Genomic DNA, 21,468 nt, shown 5'->3' on the forward strand with positions numbered 1-21,468 from the left:
TCTGTCAGGAAGGCGACGTCTGGGGATGTTGTGTCGAGCAGGTCCCAGAGCTCGACTGCGTGCTTGCATGAGGAGCAGGTGTTCAGTAGTATGCATCAGAGGTGGTTGGGGTTTTTCTTGGCGGGTGGTTCGTCAGCTCTAAGGCTGGTGTAGCTGCAGTTCTGGCAGGTGAAGGGACCGTGTGTGCGTTTTGGGGCGGCCTTGAAGCAGGTGTGGGTCTGTCCGGAGTTGAGAGCTTGCAGAGTGCTGGCATCGTAGTGGCGGCGGTCGTCGTGGCGGGTGAGGGGGCCAGGGGTTCTGGCGCTGGGTGCGGTCCAGGCGCGGATGGGGGCAGACGGGCTTGCCTTAAGTGTGCCGCTCGCAGCGCCCGGCAAAAATGGGGAGGTGAGAGGGAGGAGCAGCTGGGAGGTGGGAGGCAGGGGCAGCGAGTGGGCAGTCAGGGGGGTGGGGCCACAGGGGACACCGCGGCGGGGGCGTGGAGGGACGATGAAGCGAACAGAAGGCAAAAGGGCACAAAAAACCAAGGTAAAACGAGTGTCAGAGAAGGCAAGAGGGCACAGAAATACAAGGAAAAAACAAGTGGCACAGAAGGCAAAAAGGGCACAGAATACAGGAGAAACTAGTGCCACAGAAGGCAATAGGGCACAGAAATACAAGTAAAAAACAAAAGGCAAAAAGGGCACAAGAATATAGAGGTAGCTGAGAAACAGAAGGCAAAAACAGGCAGAGAGGCACAGGGCAGCAAGGGGAACAGAAGGGAAAACCGGGCTGAGAGACACTGGAGCAGTGAGGGGTACAGAAGGAAAAACCGGGCAGAACACAGGGCAGCGAGGGGTAGAGAAGGAAAAAACGGGCAGGGACACGGGGCAGCGAGGGGTACAGAAGGAAAAAACGGGCTGAGAGACATGGGGACAGCGAGGGGAACAGAGGGAGGAAAACGGACACAGACCACGAACAGGCAGCAGGGGAAGACAGAACAACAGCAGTCACAGACACAACAATGAAATACAAGCAATACAATAAAACAATAAAGCGGAAGATGAAAAAACCTATGGCCTACCACTGGCTGCCAGGGATGAGGCACAGGTGGTAGCCAGCGGTGGTGTAGGGAATCGAACTTCCTCAGCAGTGGCAGCTGGGGCAGGGGACACACAAGAGGTGCTGTGCAGAGGGGGAGTGACCTACCTGGTGGGGTCAAGGGTCGCTCTCCTCACCGCGCAGCGGCCGGCCTATATGGAGTGGTGGGAGGGGGAGCAGCTGGGAGACGGGGGCAGCGAATGGGCAGTGGGCAGTTAGGAGGCCAGGTCGCAGGGGACGCAGCGGCGGGGGCGGTGAGGGATGATGAAGGGAACAGAAGGCAAAAGGGCACAAAAAACTAGGGAAATCGAGGGAAAACGAGTGTCACAGAAGGCAAGAAGGCAAGGAAATACAGGGGAAAAACGAGTGGCACAGAAGGCAAAAAGGGCACAGAAATACAGGAAAAACGAGTGTCAAAGAGGGCAAGAGGGCACAGAAATACAGGGGGAAAACGAGTGGCACAGAAGGCAAAAAGGGCACAAGAATACAGGGGCAGCTGAGAAACAGAAGGCAAAAACCGGCAGAGAGGCACGGGGGCAGCGAGGGGAACAGAAGGGAAAACCGGGCTGAGGGACACGGGGGCAGCGAGGGGTACAGTAGGAAAAACCGGGCAGAGACACGGGGCAGCGAGGGGTAGAGAAGGAAAAAACGGGCAGAGACACAGGGCAGCTAGGGGTACAGAAGGAAAAAAAGGGCTGAGAGACACGGGGACAGCGAGGGGAACAGAGGGAGGAAAACGGGCATGGACCACGAACAGGCAGCGGGGAAGACTGAAAAACAGCAGTCACAGACCCAACAATGAAATACAGGCAATACAATAAAACAATGAAGCGGAAGATGAGCAAACCTAAGGCCTACCACTGGCCACCAGGGATGAGGCCCAGGTGGTAGCCTGCGGGTGGTGGAGGGCCTCCAACTTCCTCAGCAGTAGCAGCTGGGGCAGGGACACACAGGCGGTGCTATGCAGAGGGGGAGCGACCTACCTGGTGGTCTATATGAGCACTAACTCCCTTCAGTAAAGCCACTGGCCATCCCACATCACAATCCCCACTACTACCAAGCATTTCACCTAGCACTGTCACACTGCAGAACATCACTGTCCTAAGTGGAATATCATAGAGAGAAAATGCCAATATTTTGCTCGATGGCTCATATCACAACTACGGAAAGAAACATATGGTCTCTTCGGTTTTATATCTATTTCAAAACCATTATGCAGGCCCATCTCCTCACTGTCTGTCAAGCAGCTTTGACTACTCTTCTGAACAGAAAGACCTTTTATATTATATTTCTTTGACACCCTTCACTTTCCCATATATGCACCTTTTTCATGCTTGACAATGTGAGTTACCTTACTGTCTCTCGCTCTGGAGGAGGAAGCTTAGGGCAGCTTGTTTTGTACTCCTAAAACCTTTTAACTATATTACCATTTTTTGGAAACCTCTTCCAGTTCAGTCCTCTCCAGGAACCTCCAGGATCCTGCTCCGCACTCCAGGTTGGCATGTGTGTGTGGCACCTGTGAGTGAGGCTAGGTGCCAGATGTAAGACTAAACTCTGCCTGGTCTAGCCCTAACTGGCTCCATAAGAGCACTAATGAACACTACACAGTGGGGAATGGTGCACTGTGCTGCAAGTGGTGGTGCCTGAGCCAATAGTGATGATGCCCTATGCCATTGGTAGGGGCATGCTACACTGTGGGCAATTGTCTGCTGAACAGCACATGGTGATGTACTGCTTGGCCTATCACTGATATGATCATGGAGTACTCAATCGCAATGAGTACTCCTTGGATTTTTCAAACTTGTATGTGCGACTTTTCTATCCCTTGTCTATTTTTTTATGTTTGAAGTCTCTTATTTTCATGTTTTCAGAACGGTTTGCCATTGGGTTTAAATGTTTAGAAACATAATCAAAATGCTGCTGTTACTTTCTCTCCCAAAACAATTAGGTAGATTTTAGTGTGAGTTATGTTCTTCACCTTGTGCTCAAGAGCATCAGTTTTCTATTGAACAAGGACCTAATGTTCCCCTTGAATGTACCATGCCTTTAGGCAATCACATACATAATACTGTGAATAAATAGAGTAACATATAAAATAGTAAATAAATGCACAGATAAAGTAGTGGAGTATGGCCTTCTTCCCTGATTTGACCGTAAAATTGATATTTTGTCCTGAATTTTGACCTTTTGTCCTTAATTTTTACAGTCCTGCACAGAATTTGGCGCCATACCAGGTGGTCACACTACTCTACAAGCTTGTCACTTGGATGCATCATGACCTATTTGGAAGCCGGTTTTGGGCGGTTTTATGAGTCACCTTTATTCAGGGCCCTGAGTACCCACATTGTACGGGGAGTGACAGTTTTAAAGCACACAGTACAACCTTTAGGCAGGGTCTCGTTGGTGGTGTGCTATTAATAAAATAAGACATTTTGTGCAACCCTTTCTTCAGGTGGGGAATATTGCTTTGCTTTCATAAGTAAAGCTTACTATGGAAAAATATGTAATTAGGGGCCACATTCCTTCAAGTAATAAGTAGATTGAGAGAAATTAATGAGATTATTAATTTAAATTCGAAAAAAACTGAGTGTCTCTCCTAAATTCCTGAGTAGGAATAAAGATAGAAAGTGTCGGCCGTTTTAACCCCTCCTCTCTGTGATGCACCTTATATCATGTGTTAAGTTACATAAAGGTCGTGTGTGTTCAGTGTTATGGTTGAAGTTCCTGCAATTGGGTCAGTCCAACCTCAGTGCTCTTGTTTCGATGCCCTCACATCCTCCTGAGATCACACTCACATTTGAAGATTCCATACCCTTGAAAATACGTCATCTCAAACAGGTATTCTAAAATAAAAAAAAAAGACATACAGAGAAACTCAGAGGAAACATTTGGCAAGTTTGTATTTACACTCATTTGTACAATTCATAAGATTCTACACACTGTTCAAAAAGTCTGAGTGGAGGTTACATCGAAGCACAAAAATAAATCTTTTTTTAACATACTGTACATTATGTTACAAACACCAGCAAGTCAATAAATAGTGTAATAAATAAGGGAGCGCGCGGGCGGGTTGCGCGAACGCAGCTGGTGCTGACTGGAGTTGGCGCGTGATAACAAGTCTTTTTTCCCCTCTTCAGTCAGGCTGCCTCGATCCCACCCACTGAAGTGTCCAGCTGATTCCTCCGCAGACAACCCTTCTTATCATGTGCATTGAGAAGGGTGTTGCCTTAAAAGCGTAGGACAGATGGCTGGGGGAGGGTGGGGGTGTACAGTAGGAACTGGCCCAAGCCAGAACGGACCCGCGTCAGCTGCACTCCCGCCAGGAATCCGGTCAATGCGCAGCTCTGTAAAAATAACGTGACGGGCCCATTGTTTTTCGACACGGACACCTCCTTATCATCGCCCCGATTTGCAGCAGGAAAGTGGCGGAAACAAGGCATGTGACAGTGTAGCTCGAAGCCTCCTCTTTTCAAATGTACATGTTCCACATTCAAGTCCAGGAGAGCTCTGCTCTTTTTCTGCCTTTGCTCGTGTTCTTGGTAAACTCAAGGACATGCAAAGGCTGTCATCACAGAGACGTTCTCAAAGGAACTCATTGGTTGGAGAAAAGCACAGAGCACTGCCATACATTTTACAAGTAAAACTCGTTTTTTTTTGCAGTAGATAAGCCCATTTTCCCTCAGTTTGCATAATTTTTCACACTTTTTTCCCTGAGGAAAATGTCATCTCTTTAAGCATGTCCTTTGGCAATGAGGTTCTTTCCTTGACTAAAATTCTCAAAGGTGTCAGCGTGAGGGATGACCTTAAAAAACACCCACTTTCTTACAATTGAACATTTTTCATGTTATCAGACTTTACCATTGTGGTTCTTTTTAAACAATTTGTGGTTAGTGTGTCATGGGCCCTAATCTAAGGAAGGAAGTGCCCCCCCCTTACTGCACCAATATAAGCTACGCCCCTGCTTGCCGCGTATTCTACCTCATTGGTGCATTATAAGAATATATTTGGTGGACTATCGTCTAATGTAAAAATGTTGTCTTAAATATCAACAAACATATGCCCCCCATTGGAGTGAATAATAGAAAATGTACACCTAACGGGACCATCTTTTTTCTGATTATATAAGGTTCACAATATTTTAGTAAGACAATTTTTCTGTATCGGGTATTCTGATATGCAACTGACTCCATTTTAATGAACAAATACTGGGACGAATGATGTTTTGGGGACATTGGAAATGTCCCAGGTTCATTGGAGAATAAAAACACTGTATAATGTGAATGTTAGTCAGCAGTATCAACAATGTCGGTGGCAGCAGACACATTCCATAATCTGAGTTTGTTATTTCCTATTCTCCATAGAGGTAGGGGTTAAGGAACACTAAGAAAAGCTGACAGAGCAGCATCAATATCAGGGACCAATAATAGTAGCGAATACGGCAATATGGGAACAGAGGGAGTAACTGCATGGAAGACATGATCGGAACCATTGTACCTTTCCCCCCCGTTATGGCGATGAGAGATTGTATTTCTCAAACTCATGAATTTCTCTTATGCAATTTGTAGGAAATCAAAGCGTCTTATCCCGGTCTCTCTGTCTTTCATCTGTGTTTACTATGTTTTTTGATTGTGGCGTTGATATTCATGTTCCCAACCTCTCACAAGGATCAGATATACTGGGCTTGGTCTTACTTGTACTTTATTGAGAGTATATTAAAAACAGTGATATAGTGCACTAGTGTTTCCTTGTCCTGTCTCTAATTATTGGTCTGTGGTAGTGTTACTCCTTAATAACTGCTTTGAAAATATTTTTTTTATATAGTGCTGTTTCTAAGTGCTATCAAAATAGGTGTTCCAATTACACCTATACAGTACATGGTACTCAATTTACTATGTGCAGTGGATCAAAGGCTAAGTTGATCATGCCATGATTCAAACTCGTGGCTTCAGATCACGGAAATGTCAATTGCAAACATGAAACTCACTCAGCCATCTGACCAAATTCTGCTTTTCTTTTATCTCTTCTTTCCTTCGTAACTTTCTTTCCACCTCATCCCTGTTATCATTTCGACCTGTTCTTCTACTCTAGTTTTTCCACTTCCAGTGTCTACTTCATATTCTTCACCACTCACTTTATCTCTACTTTCCCAAGACTTGCTCACTCATCTTCTAGATAACCCTCTTTCCACTTTCTGTATTAAGTTCACTTCACTGCACACAGGCTCTCATTAACCACCATACTGGAGACATGGAGGGATGGAGACCAGAAACTGGCATAAGGTTATTTCCGCAGAAAATGGGGTCAGTAAGTTTTGCAAAAACTGCCAACGAGTTCACTCCGTAAAATATGGCATTAGCTTAACTCCCCATTCTCTATGCCCATTCTCCCAACTAAATGACCTACACACGCCCCATAGCGTGCACCTCATTGAAAAATCTAGTTGCATGTCCCATTCATCCAAAAAGTAGATCAATGTCTTGCCTAGAGTAGATCTGTAGTGTGTCTATTCTTTCGCTTTCTTAAAAACGGTTATATCAGCTAGAAATGATCCGCCATAAAGAAAACTGCACTAGTGTCACCCACTCAAGCATGTACCACATTGCCTTTAAATTCTCGCTTGAAATATCTATTCTGCAAATCATAACTTTCAGTCCAAGAACCACTCTTACCCTTGACCAATAAATTATCCCTACACTTTGACTCACAGTTGCCTCTCACTTCTCTTACCACCTCTCGGGTCGTTCATAGAAACAAAATCCTGCAGTCTCACCACACTGATTGTCTACACCAGGCGCATTCCTTTGATTTGATGTATTCTCATGTCCTTACTGTGTTATTTCCAGACCTTGGCGCAAGACTATTTGCGCAGGGGCATTCCACCCGCTTTATCTGGTTAGAGTGCTTCCTGTGCTGGCGATGATGGGAAACCGGCTTTTGGGGGGTTAGCTCTGTCAGCGACTGAAGGTGAGGGACGATAGAGGAGGGAGGGTTATCAGTCTTACAGTAGCTTGGCAACAGCCGGCAGTGCTTTTAGAGATATGTTTACTGTATATACTGTATGTGTGCTTACTACCCTGAAACTAACTTTTCCGACAGTCAGTTCACTAACGGGAGATTACAATTATCGCACCACCCTTCCTGACTCACCTGTGCATTCTGTTCCTGGCAAGTTACCTACCACAGAAAAAAGACAGGAAACAAATTTATAAATCCGAATAGTCTGATGGATGTTCATTATTTTAAGGAGATGCTGTGGTTTCCTGAAAGAGGTAAAGCCACTGCAGTAGGTCACTGCAGGCGGAAGTGCTTTCTGGAGTGTTGTTCACATTTTTAGGCTTAAATGTAGCAATGTCAGCAGCTTTTACTATAAACAGGGTCGGACTAGGGCACAGAGCAATTTGGCAGTGCCAGAAGCGCTGGTCAGACAGGTCATTGTGTGGGCTGTGCTTTTTGACTTTTTTTATGGTCTAATGAGCCTGTTTTTACTGTTAATTTCGCCGATACTACCACAAACTTTGCTTGAACCTAACCTCCTATGCAGTCTCCCAAATGTTGCAAGAAACCTTCACAGCATGCCTTTCCAAGTTCAAAACTGCCCCTATGTGCAAATGTGAACCACATTTTTAGCTATCTGATTTGCTAATTTGAGGCACTTTAATTTTGCTGCCGGGGTCTCTATAATGTCCCAGTCCGACCCTGCTATCAAATCAGTATTTTGCAGTGTGAAATATGACAATACCTCGAGTTTTCACTTTACTCAATTACAATTATAATAAAAAAGTGTTTTGTTATAGTTCACCAGTTTTAACTGCTCTTTGCATACCTGGCACATCGAGACCTCCTTTAAATACTTATTTTAATTACATTATAACATTGTTTCTAGGTATTACTGGAAAACATTCCCTTTTATTTTCTCAGGCAGTCCCTTCGTTACTTATATTTGTACTTCAGTGTGAGGTGACAAACTGACAATGCCCTTTTAGGGTAGTTTTGGTTATTTGGCACCATAAGCAAGGGCGGTACCCTGCAGCTAATATCTGCGGATGCTGCATTTGTTCTTTTCCTGCCCTGCAGTGAACAACACCAGGATAACGAAGATACGTTTCGCTGGACGGGTCGCACACTGCTTGAAACCACTTGTTTTGCATTGAACGCAGAACACACTCTGCATTTCTGCGGCATAGAACAGATAGATTATCAACAAGTATATGGGAATTACCACTACAGCTCTCTGTCCCATGGGCAGTGGAAACCCATGCAACAACAGTAAATTGGCACCACTACATAGTGAAAAATTAGCAATAGGTGCTAAAAATAAGAGAAAAAGTGGCACTCCCTGAGAGAAATATAGAGCAATGTTTTCCTATAAAATGTAGAAAAAGTTCACATTACGCATACATATAAATATGTATAGAGTTTTTCAAGCAGATATACATATATAAATATTTATATTTTTGTGACCAAAGAACATAGGAGAACATATCAGACCGTCATGTGGGTCTTCAAAACTTTACATCTAGTGGGCCTGTTGGAAACACGTGAAATTTGCTTACATACAATCTGTACACACATCATTAAATAAACGTTTTAAATATTAAATCAAAACTGTACAAATTTACAGGTTGTCTTCATTAAATATTGCCCCAAGAAATATACATGCTCGATCTTCTTTCCTATCTGCATCCACACTCAGCTACCACCATGCCATCATACTTGAACTTGTACGTGACAACCCCTGCATCTAGGTAGAGGATGGAGATAGGATCAAGCTTCGTAGGTACACAACAGGCTTTCGATGCCTTATGAGCATTCTTCAGATGCACCAAAGTCTGGACAATGGCATGCTTTGTTGGGGTAACATGCTCTGTCAGGGGATAGGAGCACACCCCACGGCACTCATATGCCTCGTACCCTGCTGGTGCTATGATCCAGGAATCCCAACCAATCTCCTTAAAATCGATATAGAGAGGAGCCTTCTTGCAATAGTTCCCTTTGGCATTTCTCCTGATGCGGGAGGTGGAGTCATAGATGATGTTAGACCGCATCTGGAGCAATGCTTCCTCACTGGGGCCGTCGTTCAGGTTGTTCGCCTCCAAGATCTCCAAATCTAGGAGCTGTTCATGATCGATCATCTCATTTAGCTCCTTCTTCTCCTCTTTCTTGTCATTGCTCTGGTCATTAGAGAAGACGATCAAGAGGGGAACATGCTTGGTCTCTGGTTTTGTATCAATGGTCATTTGCCCATCGCCAGGGGACTCAATTACATCATCCACAGTCTCCATGTGGACTTCAAGTCTGTGGGTGGTGGTGCCTGACCGATGCCAGCGCCGAATAGCCTCGGTCATGTCAAAGGTTTCCCAGTCACTACTGGTCTCGTAGACCTGCCGTGAGGCCAATTGCACCAGTTTTCTCCCAATGCCGCCTTGATCCACATCTTCATATCCATGGACTTCATAAATTGTTACTTTTCTATCCACTCCTTCGTACATCATGCGATCCCGCTCTACCAAGGTATAGAGCCTCAATTCTGCCATAGTGATCTCTTCATGGTGGGGAATCGAGACATTAAAAAGGAGGGGATATGTTCTCACTCTTGTCACATCTCCAGTCTGTGCAGATTGATCTAAAAAGTGGAAAATCAACACAAATCAGCTTAAATCTTTGACATTTTGCATGACAGTGTATATACAATTACAGTGATCCTAAAAGCCTGGATTCGAGACACAGCCAACATAACAATATTGAAATACGATGCCTGGCAAAATTAACTCACGAGCAACATATTTCTGCCTGGCCTTTGCCTGTATCATAGCTTTACCACAAACTAAACATTTAGTTTGCACTAAATTCCATGAATGCCTAATTTTGTAAAACAAATTGTTACATTTTAACACTTGCACAATACAAAAGTTGCAATAGAAAGCTTAGAATGCTGTGCACATCCACCATGCTCATAATTTCAAGATAAATACAGATGAGTCACTTTCAAACGAATTCTGTCAGTTGGCTTTGGGTAACCTGGCAGCGCCCGCTTTATGCTGGTGATACCGGCATCACTGCGCCAGTAAGCCACAGCCACCAAACTCAGGAGGTCAAGATTAAAGTTTTATATACAAATGAGCATAGTGCTTTGTTGTCTGTCTGTCATTTGCACAACAAGGGTCATTATGGAAATGAAAGACAGACAACTGTGCTCGTGGTTATACCAAGCACTTGCAGCCTTGTATTTGGCCCAGAGTTTAACTGTCTTCACAGATTAGGTGGGTGGAGTAGTGAATGTCAGAAGTTTGCAGCCATATTTGATTTCCACTTCCAAGCACTTGCACAGGAAGTAGAGGAAATGTGCGACAATGACTCAAGGCGAGAATCAGATGGCATTAAGTGGGTCCGTCAGAGTGCCCAAATTGATGCTTCCGGAGCCCAATGCCAAAACCTGGCAATAATGAAAGACTGTATAGCTAAATTTACTTACATTCTGCTCATTCTATTTTACAAAATGAATACATTTAGTACAGGTGAATAATTATGTAAACAAAATATGTGTATTTTTTTTAAAGTTATGATTGACTGATGTTTTTTTAATATCCATTCCTCATATGTATTCCATATTCAATTTAGATGATATTTGAGAATATCCTTTATACTTTTATGTTATACTCTATATCTTTAATATGAAACCATAGAACTCACCATTTTTTGGAGGAGTGGAGGTATGCAAACAAAGATTGTTTCACTGAGTGCCTCCAAAGCTAAAGCCAGCCTTGTACCGCGGACATACTTTCCTCATACTTCAGTCTGCCCATAGTATTTATCCCCTTTATCTGAGGCTTTATTCCCTGAAAGTCTCAATGTAGTCCCAGATTCTTTCCAACCAATCAAACTGTGCTTACCAACAAACAAAAGGAGGGGGTGGAAACCTTGCTGGGCAGATAAAGGCATTACGTTATTCCCTTTACCAGCTACAGTAGATGACTCTTAGTCTCTGTGTATCCTTCTTGTTTCACCATGAGTTGATGCATCCTTTTTAAGGCTGTCAGAGTGTGGGGTACAATTGGATGATATCCAGAGGTGTTGTGCAAACTCCTCAGGTCCTTAGATGAACTTGGCTGAGCAGTGAAAGATTGGAATCTCCATGTTTAGGGTGCCAAAGTTGCAAAGTCAAGCATCTCGCATATTTTTGTATTTTCTTTTAATTTTGTGAGGTTTGGAAAAATGAAAACTCTCACAGGAACAATTAGATTTTCTAAGTAAAACGTGGATTCAAGTGGATGGTAATCTTGGGCCCTGTAGTAAAGATAAAGTTCGGTAAAGACTTGTAGAACAAATTGAGGAGCTGCAATGACCCAGACTAAGGACACAATGGTGTACCGCTGGAGGCTGTTGATGTAGTAATTAAGGGACCCCTTGGTGACAGATGGTTCTGGCACTAGGATTTTCCACTAGAGGGTTCAGTTCGATAACATAAGCAATAGTCTCTGGATAAACCTACCCCTATGAATTGAGCCATCTTTACTTGCAAATGTGAATAGTAATAAATACAGAAAATCTCCACCCATTCAATCTGCCTAGGTCTTCCTTGGGGGAAAGGCTAGTCACTACAGAGCACACGCATATACAGTCTTCCCCTCACACCCATGCTCTTCAGTGGAGGTAACAATCATCCTTGGTCCAGGTCAGGAGGAACCCACCTATTTTTGGGCTTGGTGGGCAGGGAAAGCAACAGAAAGTGAGTCACTTCCTAAAGCCTACAGTTGTAGACAGCTTCAGCAGCTTTGCAACCCTAAGAGGTATTATCCTCCTGGAGCACCCACCGACATAAGTAGGTGCTGTTCACAATGGGGCATAATGTGTGTGTTAAACAGACTGGCTGCAATGGCACCTCTGTGATTCCTATGTGGTGAGGTGACAAGAAAATCGTGAGACCTTGATAGACAGTTCCCTATTGCTCCCTATTGGATGGGCTGGGGTATAATCTATTCACATAAACCAGATCATATCAGTTCCTTCATGTTTTTCCTGCTTGTGAAACGTCAAAGGATAACGTAGATCTCCATTCCGAAGAGCGCGTAAGTGCGCCTGAATCCTTATCTTTAGGGGTCTTTTGGTACTGCCCACGTAGATTTTGTCACATGGGCAGCCCAATACATATCTCACAAATTTAGATTTACAATTAAGATGGTTAATCGTATGTGTACGTTTGGTGTTATAGCAGAAAGTTTTCGTCTTATTTCTGCCAAATTTACATACATTGCAGTCATTGCATGTGTAAAAGCCCTTAATAGATGTCGATAGCCACATGTTAGGCTTGGATGTAGTCACATAACTAGGACAAAATAGATTGCGTAAATTCCATCCTTTCCTGTATGTGACCTTAGGTCTCACTGATAGAGTTCCTTTCAGGCTTGGTATCTCCATTAGTAAATGCCAGTGTTTACGCAGGACATTATAGACCCTATTACTATCATAATTGAATTGGGTGTTAAAAGAGATAGGGGCCTGTTTGGACTTTTTACTTGGATTGGGGGTCAAGGTATTGATCCTAGTGACTGACATGACTTTCTTTTGTGCTTTGTTTAGTCCTGACGTTCTTAAGGAAGGTATCTTCCGTACTACAATTCCGTCTCATTCGGATCATTTCCCGGTAGGGGATATTATTGACCACATGACGGGGATGAGCACTCTGGAAATGTAAAGTAATATTACAGGCAGTATTTTTCCTGTAGGTATGGCTCTGAATATGGTTGTCATGTATGGAAAAATTGACATCCAAAAAATCAATTTCCTCCCTACTGTAGTTGATTGTAAGCTCAACATTGTAGGGGTTGTCGTTTAAGTAAGCATGGTACTCTAAAAGTGCTGGGGCAGGCCCATCCCATGGCTCTCTATATTTACGCCATGCTATTGGTATTTCACATCATTGAAGGGTTATTACTTTTTAGTAGCCCATATTTAAGATATACTATCATTTTTTCAGGCTGAGCATACATGGGGATTTCACTCATATTGTTGAGTGTTATTGAAGAAGTAAGAATTAAAATTTGTGAAAGGAAGTGCTCATCGGATGAGATATTGCATCGGGAACTATGATTAGGCAATATTAGATATAGCTCTACAGCTGATCACTTTGTGGATCATTGTCCATTGGAAACTTGATGCTTGAATCATTGCCTCTTACATTTGGATCAAGACATCTTTTTTATAAAACAGTCACCCTAAGGGATAAAGGGGTGAATTTATCGGTAAGTGGACTGGGTTGCTTTGGGTCCATACTAATGAATGAAGTGGTCGTTCCCTTTCCTATAGCATCACAACGTTAATGTTTTGGTTTTTGGTTTTTGTCGTTGCATGTTGAAAAAGGCTTAAAAAGGCTTACAATGTAATCTACAACCCATACCTCCATCGAGTTACTTTGGCTTTATTTTCTAGTCTGTGACTCTTGTAGCATGCCACCCGTTTGTAAGGTGGGTTCGTCTTAAAGCCATCTGTATGGGGTAGGCCCATACGTGGTATTTTTCATAAATCTAAGTTACATTGAAACAAGTTACATTGAAACAATTCATAGACTGACTGCCTTTAGACAGTGATAAGTATTTGAGGTATCCTGACGGCTGCCTGTTTTCTTTCTATTTCTTTTTTCCCATCTGTTGTCATTTTATTTAATTTTTTTCACTCTTTTTAAAACTTTTTTTTTTTGCCCTCTTGTATTTACTATTATTGATTCATATGGACATAAACTTGCTTGACTGTTTTTGTTGACAGGTCTTAAATGCAAATTTTGATATTAGGTTTGGAAGTTTGATTAATTTTCTATCATATCACAAGAAGTCTGTCTTTTTTAGTTTTTTGATTAGGTGTATAATACATGGATTTTTGGATATAACGTTTGGACCATAAAATGAGTCCATGTCGATTTCTAAACTGTTTTTATGTGCAGGATTAATAAAAGTAAATGTGTGTCGTATTTATGTTGAGTTATATGTATTGACATTTATGTTTATGTGTTTTGGCATTAACAGCCCTGAAGAAGTCTGCTTCAAGGACGAAACGCGTCGGCTGTGCCACTTTCAACAAGTGATGTTTATGACTTTGTATTTTATAGAACTTGTTTGCTATCTGAATAAAGGAAACCTTTGTAGACCATTGTAATTGGGAAATTGATTGTATATTTTCTTTCACTGTTTATTTGAGACGTGGTGCAACTGGGCTTTTGTTTTAAAATTATGAGTTCCGTAAGGAATAACATTGTGACAGTGGGTGTAAATACAGTGTGCACACAGTTCCTCATGAGTATAGATGAGGTTAAAATAATGGAGGGATAGTAAGTTAGGTGCTGCCTTTTACAGGGATCCACTGTCGGGTGCTTTGTAGTTACAAATCCATAGATTGCTATAAGGCATACATGCACCCATGCACCTCACAGCCCTGCACAGACTGGGTATAAACATTACATTCTGAGTCTATGCTAAGTCACTCACCAACCTCTATTGACCTACACACAACCGGGGGCATACAAATGAATCGGTTCCTCAAAGAACTATGGTGCACGCTATACACAGATATGGCAAACCCCTTCAAGCCCCAAGACTACCTCATGACGAGCAATCCTCAAAACTTTGTGTGAGTGACCACTTTAGTCACATGCTAAATGTTTTGTCATTTAGTTTGTGGTTTACATTTGGATTGATGCCATGATTGTTACTTTTCAGATTAGCAAAGATCACCCTCTGGAGTGTAATTACACATGAAAGCTAAATACCGCAGGAGGAAGAGCAGGAGTTTAATTTAATTCCATGGTGGACTCCCCTGTGCATAAACCTGTTTAATGCTTGTTGTATCTTGAATATTTCTAAGGATTGAGTCATTTGAACCAGAGTTACAGTAGGGTTAGAAGTAGATGCTGGTGTTCATGTAGTCCTAGGTAATGAGTTGGCCGGATATGGGTTAGGTATTTACAACACCCGGAAAGTTTGGCTAGGGCTAGGTATAACTCATGTAATTCCCTGCAGCAGAATCATGCATAATTAATCCCCAAATTAAGCAAGATTACGCAGAATTAAGATAGAAGAGTAATTCAGCATTTAGCGCTATTTTCTTGGAGCAAAAATGCTTCCTTGAGTCCAAAATGGACACAAGATGCATTTTGCACTAAGAAATAGAGCTAAATGCAACAGAACATGAATAGCGGGCATTCACTTGCTTGCTAAATGCACTCTTGCAATAGGATTTTTCCCCCTCAAATTACTTTTAATCATGCACGTGGGCATAGTCTCTTTTTTAAATGTACACTTGGAGTATGATTTTTCCCACTTACTCCCAGAATTTAGTGCTAGTTTCTCACCCAAAATTGATGTAAGCATGCAAATAATGCTAAATGCAACAGAACATAATCAGCAGCCACTAGCGCTCACTAAATGTTCTCTTTTCAGCACTGACTCATTTCCCTGCCAGCCCTAATGAGATCTTTCCGCACTCAAGCTGTATCCCCCACTACTGCTCCCTACAATGTCCAAATCCCCCACTGGGCATCACCTACCTGAGCACACAGGGCTTGTAGCAGCTGACTTTCGTATTCCAAGTTGCGGGATGTCCTGCTAATGGAACACCTTCCACCAGGCAATCCAGTTGTCTAAGAGGCTGGGCAGGTTTAAGTATGTCATATCAAGTGAAATTGGGAAACTTTCCTCACATTGGCAAGGTCAAATTTCCTGAGTAAACTACAATGTTATCATGGTTAGGTATTTGGACATGCTGTTATCACCAGTCTGGGCTTCACTTGATGGGAACTGTCACTTCAAAAGCATGTGCAAGTGGTAATAAGACATGCAAAATGTGTTCGGAAATGTTTGCTCGCCGAACTCCTCATTACTTACTACCAAGGTCATAATTATTTGCAAAATTATACCCAATATCCCTCCGTATTGGCCCTATGTTCTTTGCCCCTTTTATTAACTCCGAGGACTTAATTGACCCATTGGTAGAAGTGCTGGGTGAAATTTGGAATATGGAGGATTAATTGGAGTAATTTTGTTAATTTTCATTAACTCTTTTGACACAAAAATTATGTAATTATGCCAGTTAGTGTATTTATGCATAATATGGCATAGACATTCTACCACAGGAGCACATCAACTACAAGCGTAGTGGCTGATTACAATTACAGGGACACCGCCACCGACAGGCTGTTGGTGGCGGTCTCCCCGCCATCGTAACCAACTTTACCGTCCGCCATATTATGATGGCGGGCCGACGTGTGGCGGTCATAAAGACTGACTGCCATGCAGCTGACAGGCTCCTTGAGCCCTCCAGTGCAGTGGAGGGGCTCGTAGTCCCTACAATGCTGGTGGTGCCTGTCCGGTACCTCCATAGGGTTTATAATGTCCCTTTCCGTCCAGCCATTTCATGGCGGGTCATCCGCCATGAAAAGGCTGGCAGAAAGGGACATTAGAGGCCCGTAGTGGGCCCCCTTCCCCTTGGTTGTGGGTGTTGGAGCGTACCTATGGCCCCCCCTATATATCCCTGTACCATGGTGCCTGCCATGTAGGGCACTGATATGTAACATGTCCCGTTTTTACATTGCAGCAGGTGCTGCAGCCAGCAGCACCAGGCGCAATGTAAAATATAGGAATTGCGACCGCCGTGGTGGTGGTCGCATTGTAATGCCTACTATGGGACTGCCAACAGCATGTCGGGCGTTCCCAATCCCTGATACGATGGCGGATGGACTGAAGTCCGTCCACCATCATAATCAGCCCCTTGGTGAGCACAAACTGCTGCTGACTGCTGCTGTTCGTATTCTGTTGCATTTAGCGCTAATATTTTTCTGTTTCGATGCAAGGATGCATTTTGCGCCAAGAAAAGAGCACAAAATGCTGGTTTACACTCCTCACATAATTCCACATAATCACCCTTAATCTTGCTGGAATTTTGCATAATTATGCAACATTAATGGCTCTGATCAATAGGACTGGATGAATTTGCAAACATTTCTCAATGCAAACTATGCATGCTGTTTGTTTAAAATACAAAAATAAAATGTTTAATATCTGCAAGAAAAATGTAAGTGAGTTATGCTCCAGAATCTAAAATTGCTGCTCAATTTATTTTTCATGCAATTTTCTGTGAACATTGCCAGTGCAGTTCATGTGCAGTACATGTAGCCCAGGTATACATGTAAATTCTTAGTTCCTGCAGTACATTTTCTGCTCAGACTAGACTTCCATGAGTGAAAATTATCCCCAAAAATTATAAGAGTATAAATTGAAAAACAATGAAGGAAAATATTTGAAATACACAAGACCCAGTGACCAGGATTTACATGGTGTTACGCTTCATAAGAACAATTGTCCAGGATACATTTATCAAGCTTTACCAAGATAGTATTAAAATAATTCTGATAAGCTGACATAGGTTATGCCTCTGACAACCATACAGTTACTTTATTATCACATTGTTTAATAACATAATTATTTATGAAATATATTATATATTATATATATATCTATACATATATATGTATATTTGGCACTTTGTTGTTAAATGCACCTTATTGTCTAATAAATAAAATTGTTGTTTTAATATAAATGTTAAGGGCTGTTGTTAGTGTATACTGGTCATTCTCAACAAGATTTGGCTGCTCTGATCGTTGATATTTTCATGCACAAGCATGTTTGATTCACACTTTCATCACCTACTTATAGTGTTAGAAACAGTAAAGTGGACATATATATACAAACTAATACTAAGCAAGTATTTGTGACAGGGCCACTAGTCTCATTAAACTGAGTATGGACTACTGATGCCCCACCCTCTTCCACATCTATGTGGCCCCGCTTGCAGCCATAGCCAGAAACCACAGACTCAACATCCTCTCCTACGCTGATGATACCCAGCTGATTCTCTCCCTCACCAACGAACCCACAGCTGCCAAGAGCAACTTTCACAATGGGATGAAGGCAGTTGCCATCTGAATAAAGGACAGCTGCCTCAAGCTCAACTCAGACAAGACTGAAGTCCTCATCTTGGGCTCCACTCCACCGCCTGGGATGACTCCTGTTAGCCAACAGTGCTAAGAACCCCTTCCACATCCAAAGACCATGCATAAAACCTCAGCATCATCCTGGACTCCTGGCTCACAATGAACTGCCAAATCAACCTCGTATCATCCTCCTGCTTCCACACGCCCTGCCTGCTTCAGAAAATTTCAAGTGGATCCCCACCAAGTGCAGGAAAACAGTCACCTGTGCGCTCATCAGCTGCAGACTCGACTCCGCCAATGCACTCTTTGCTGGCACCACCCAAAAACTCTTTAAAAAACTGCAGAAGATCCAGAATGCCTCCACCAGACTCCTCCTGAACACCTCCAGTTGCAGCCACATCACTGGGCACCTGGGCGACTTCTACTGGCTCCCACTCAACAAAAGAATCACCTTCAAGCTTCTCATGCAAGCCAACACAGCCCTCCACAACGCCGGACCTGCATACCTCAACCACTGCCTCTCTTCTACACGCCCACCAGACATCTCCGCTCCACCCAACTACCCATGCCACCATCTCACGGATCTGCAAGACCTCAGCTGGAGGAAGATCCTCCTCTTACCTCAAAGGGAAGACCTAGAAGTCCCTGCCTCTACATCTCAGGCAATCACCATCCCTGCCCCCATTCACGAAGGATCTCAAGACCTGGCTGTTTGACTGAACCACAGATTCCCTCCCCCCCACAGCTCCTTGAGACCCCAGCAGGTGAGTAGTCACACTCTACAAGAAACCTGATTGATTGATGTAATTGCATGTTTTATTAAGAATTATTCTCTACAACATATATTTTGTGTCTAGTTGAATACGTGCGCAGGCCATGGATCATGAGAGACTTGATTCTAGTTGCTAAATGCAATTTAATAATACAAGTTATGCTTGTATGCATTTTAATTTTATCTGATTGTTATAAAAATGTACATGCTTTTATGGTTTATTTTTAAACAGAATAATGACAATTACAATATAGATATATATGTATTTATATATAGATATATATATATTTATATATAGATTTTATTTTATTTACAAGACATCTGCCATTTCCGATGGCTGCCATGGAGTGACCTGAATGAGGGGGCATGTCAGAATTTTGGGTGCCACAACTCTGTTAACAATGCATGTACATGCCAAATTCCCAAAGAACCACTCCAATGCTGCTAGCATGCAGCGAAATTAATTTATTGGCGATCACCACCATAATGCGTTTCAACCACTCTCACAGCCTTGGTCACACGCCAGAGCACCATCTTAGTGGTGGTATATATACAAAAACGTGCATTAAGACTTCGTGTATAGACAGAAAATGAAATGCAAACTATTTTGAGAATTGACATACCACAATTAATTCACATGCTAAAAGTACACACTGTGAAATTCATTATATTAAATGGCACTGTGAAAAGACACTAGAATTATGCCAAAGTGGGCCTTCAATCTTAGAGTCGAGTTTAATAACTTTTTAAGCATGAAAAATAGAGACAAGTTAAGGGGCGATTAAGATGCAGTGTGTAAAGGCTCAGACATATGGCTGGAGCCTTTACAGCCGCATCGTAGTGGGCCATTCGGTTTCCTTTCCGACAGCCTCATTACGATGGAGACGGTCAGAAAGGAAACCGGTTGGTCATTCCGACTGGCTTCCGACGGGCTTGGAGAGCCCACCCGCCAGTCAGAACGTGGTCTGTAATTTCAAGGGGGGCTATTTCCACCCTTGAGATTACAAGGTTCGCTTTCCAACATGATTTCCATGCCGGTCTGTCCGACTTGGAAACCATGTCGGAAAGCATGTTCGGGGGCCATAAGAAGAATACTAAGGAAGAGCCGCGGCAGTGGTGCTCCAGGCCCGAACGGAATTCCCCCAATAGTTTTTAAAGCTGACCCAGACTTCTGGAGTGGAAGTTTAAAAAAACTATTTGATGAGGTAGAAATTGAAAATCAAATCCCATCAAACGGGCAAGGTTCAATAATTTCACCTATTTTCAAAGGAGGAGACCGAACATCTCCAGCAAACTATAGACTGATTGCTCTCCTGGATGTGGACGCGAAGTACTATGCATCCTTACTCCTTGAAGATCTGATAAGCTGGTCCGACGCCACAAAGAGAATCCCGCAGAATCAAAAAGGCTTTAGGAAGGGGAGCGGGACAATGACAAACGTCCTGTCCCTCTCAGCAGCGACGGCCCGTGGAGGGAGTTACGGTGGGGCAGGAGGGCGGGGAGGGGGAGGGGCAGGGTGGAGGTTGCTAAAAACCGGCATATGGATAATTGCAGGTAAGTAAACAATTTAATTAATAAAACGAATTTCGTAGCTCGCACTGCATTGCATTTTGCGATGCAAGGCACACTACGAAATTCGTTTTATTAATTAAATTGTTTACTTACCTGCAATTATCCATATGCCGGTTTTTAGCAACCTCCGCCCTGCCCCTCCCCCTCCCCGCCCTCCTGCCCCACCGTAACTCCCTCCACGGGCCGTCGCTGGCTCTCAGTGCTAGCCGACAAATACCTACGTAGGAAACAGCAGCTCCATCTCTGTTTCATTGACCTAAAGGCGACCTTCAATAGCGTAGATCGCAATATCCTATGGAGGAAACTGCGCAGCTGGAATATTCTGGAAAAAGCACTCAGAGGAATTCTTCTCCTTTATTCCAACACATGGATGGAAGTAAAACTGGGAAACGGAACACAGCTCTCAAGAAAAATCCACACCAGCAAAGGCCTTAAGCAAGGCTGTGTTCTGGCTCCGCATCTCTTCAATCTTTTTATGGCAGACCTAGCATCAAGCCTTAATAAGATCTCATCCCACCCACCCAAACTAGGCTCCCTATCTCTAACTCATTTATCTTATGCGGATGATGTCGTACTGATGAGCTTAACTAAGATTGGCCTTCAAAGGTCACTTGAGGGGCTGGCGGAATTTATAACCATTAACAACTTGGAGATAAACACAACAAAAAGCAAAACAATGCTCATCACCAGACGACGGATACTCAATAAACACGTCCAACTGGAGGGAAAAAAGATAGAAGCTGTGCCCAACTATACGTACTTGGGCTTTTACTTTGACAACAGACACAACCACCAGTAGCAAAACACCTATATTGTCCAGAGAGCAAACGCGCTCTTGTTTGCCTTCAGGTCTCTAACAAAAAAGCTCAAGGGGCCATCATACAAACCTCTACTGGCAACAATAAAAGCTAAGGTGCTCCCGACGCTGTCATACGGAAGCCTAGCCCTCCATGGGAAAGATGCAGACTTGCTGAATAAAGTATAGATGGCTATCTAAAAATCAACCTTCCAAATTCATCAGGGAGCTTCACCAGCTCAGACCAGATTAGGATTTGGAGTACTAAATGAAACA

The 21,468-nt window shown here is 43.2% G+C and overlaps 1 protein-coding gene across 1 annotated transcript in view; it reads right to left on the bottom strand.

Moving 5' to 3' along the window:
• Window positions 1-7,567: 7,567 nt before the first annotated feature.
• Window positions 7,568-21,468, bottom strand: part of BMP10 (bone morphogenetic protein 10) — a 63,808-nt gene continuing 49,907 nt past the window's right edge. The window contains exon 2 of the mRNA XM_086944769.1: window positions 7,568-9,700. Within this exon, the coding sequence (XP_086800895.1) occupies window positions 8,751-9,700 (950 nt within the window). The 3' untranslated portion in view covers window positions 7,568-8,750. The remainder of the gene's footprint in view (window positions 9,701-21,468) is intronic.

The sequence above is a fragment of the Lissotriton vulgaris genome, chromosome 11, assembly GCF_964263255.1.
Source record: "Lissotriton vulgaris chromosome 11, aLisVul1.2, whole genome shotgun sequence".
Lineage (NCBI taxonomy): Eukaryota > Metazoa > Chordata > Amphibia > Caudata > Salamandridae > Lissotriton > Lissotriton vulgaris.